At 68.0% G+C, this 337-nt stretch overlaps 1 protein-coding gene across 1 annotated transcript in view; it reads right to left on the bottom strand.

Annotated features, from left to right (window-relative positions):
- The window catches only part of URB2 (URB2 ribosome biogenesis 2 homolog (S. cerevisiae)), an 11,759-nt gene that overhangs the window by 7,151 nt on the left and 4,271 nt on the right, over positions 1 to 337 (bottom strand). Inside the window, exon 4 of the mRNA XM_006757670.2 lies at positions 5 to 336. Coding sequence (XP_006757733.1) covers positions 5 to 336 — 332 coding nt within the window. The remainder of the gene's footprint in view (positions 1 to 4; position 337) is intronic.

The raw sequence follows: 337 nt of genomic DNA, 5'->3' as shown, positions 1-337 counted from the left end.
AAGCCCTCCCGGCCGGAAGCCAGGATGTAGGCGGCATCGGCCCTCAGGGCCTGGAGGGCCGCTTCGGACTGCGAACCTGTCTGCACTAAAGTCCTCTTCATCTTCTGCAGGTGGAGCTGCTCCAGGCAGTACCTGCCGACGGAGTCAAACCGGGCCGCGGCCTTTCCCATCTTCCTCCAGCTGCGTGTTTCCACGCCCGGGAGCAACGGAGGGAGGCCCGAGCTCTCCGCGGCCTCGGCCGAGAGAACCCCCGACGACGACGACGCGGCACGGTACTGGCTGCAGTTCAGGCCGAACGTGGCGTCCACCTGGGCCCAGGTGTGCGCGAGCAGCAGCC

Source organism: Myotis davidii, unplaced genomic scaffold, assembly GCF_000327345.1.
Source record: "Myotis davidii unplaced genomic scaffold, ASM32734v1 scaffold875, whole genome shotgun sequence".
Taxonomy (NCBI): Eukaryota; Metazoa; Chordata; class Mammalia; order Chiroptera; family Vespertilionidae; genus Myotis; species Myotis davidii.
Note: the sequence above shows the minus strand (reverse complement) of the source record. Positions and strands in the feature narration are given on the sequence as shown.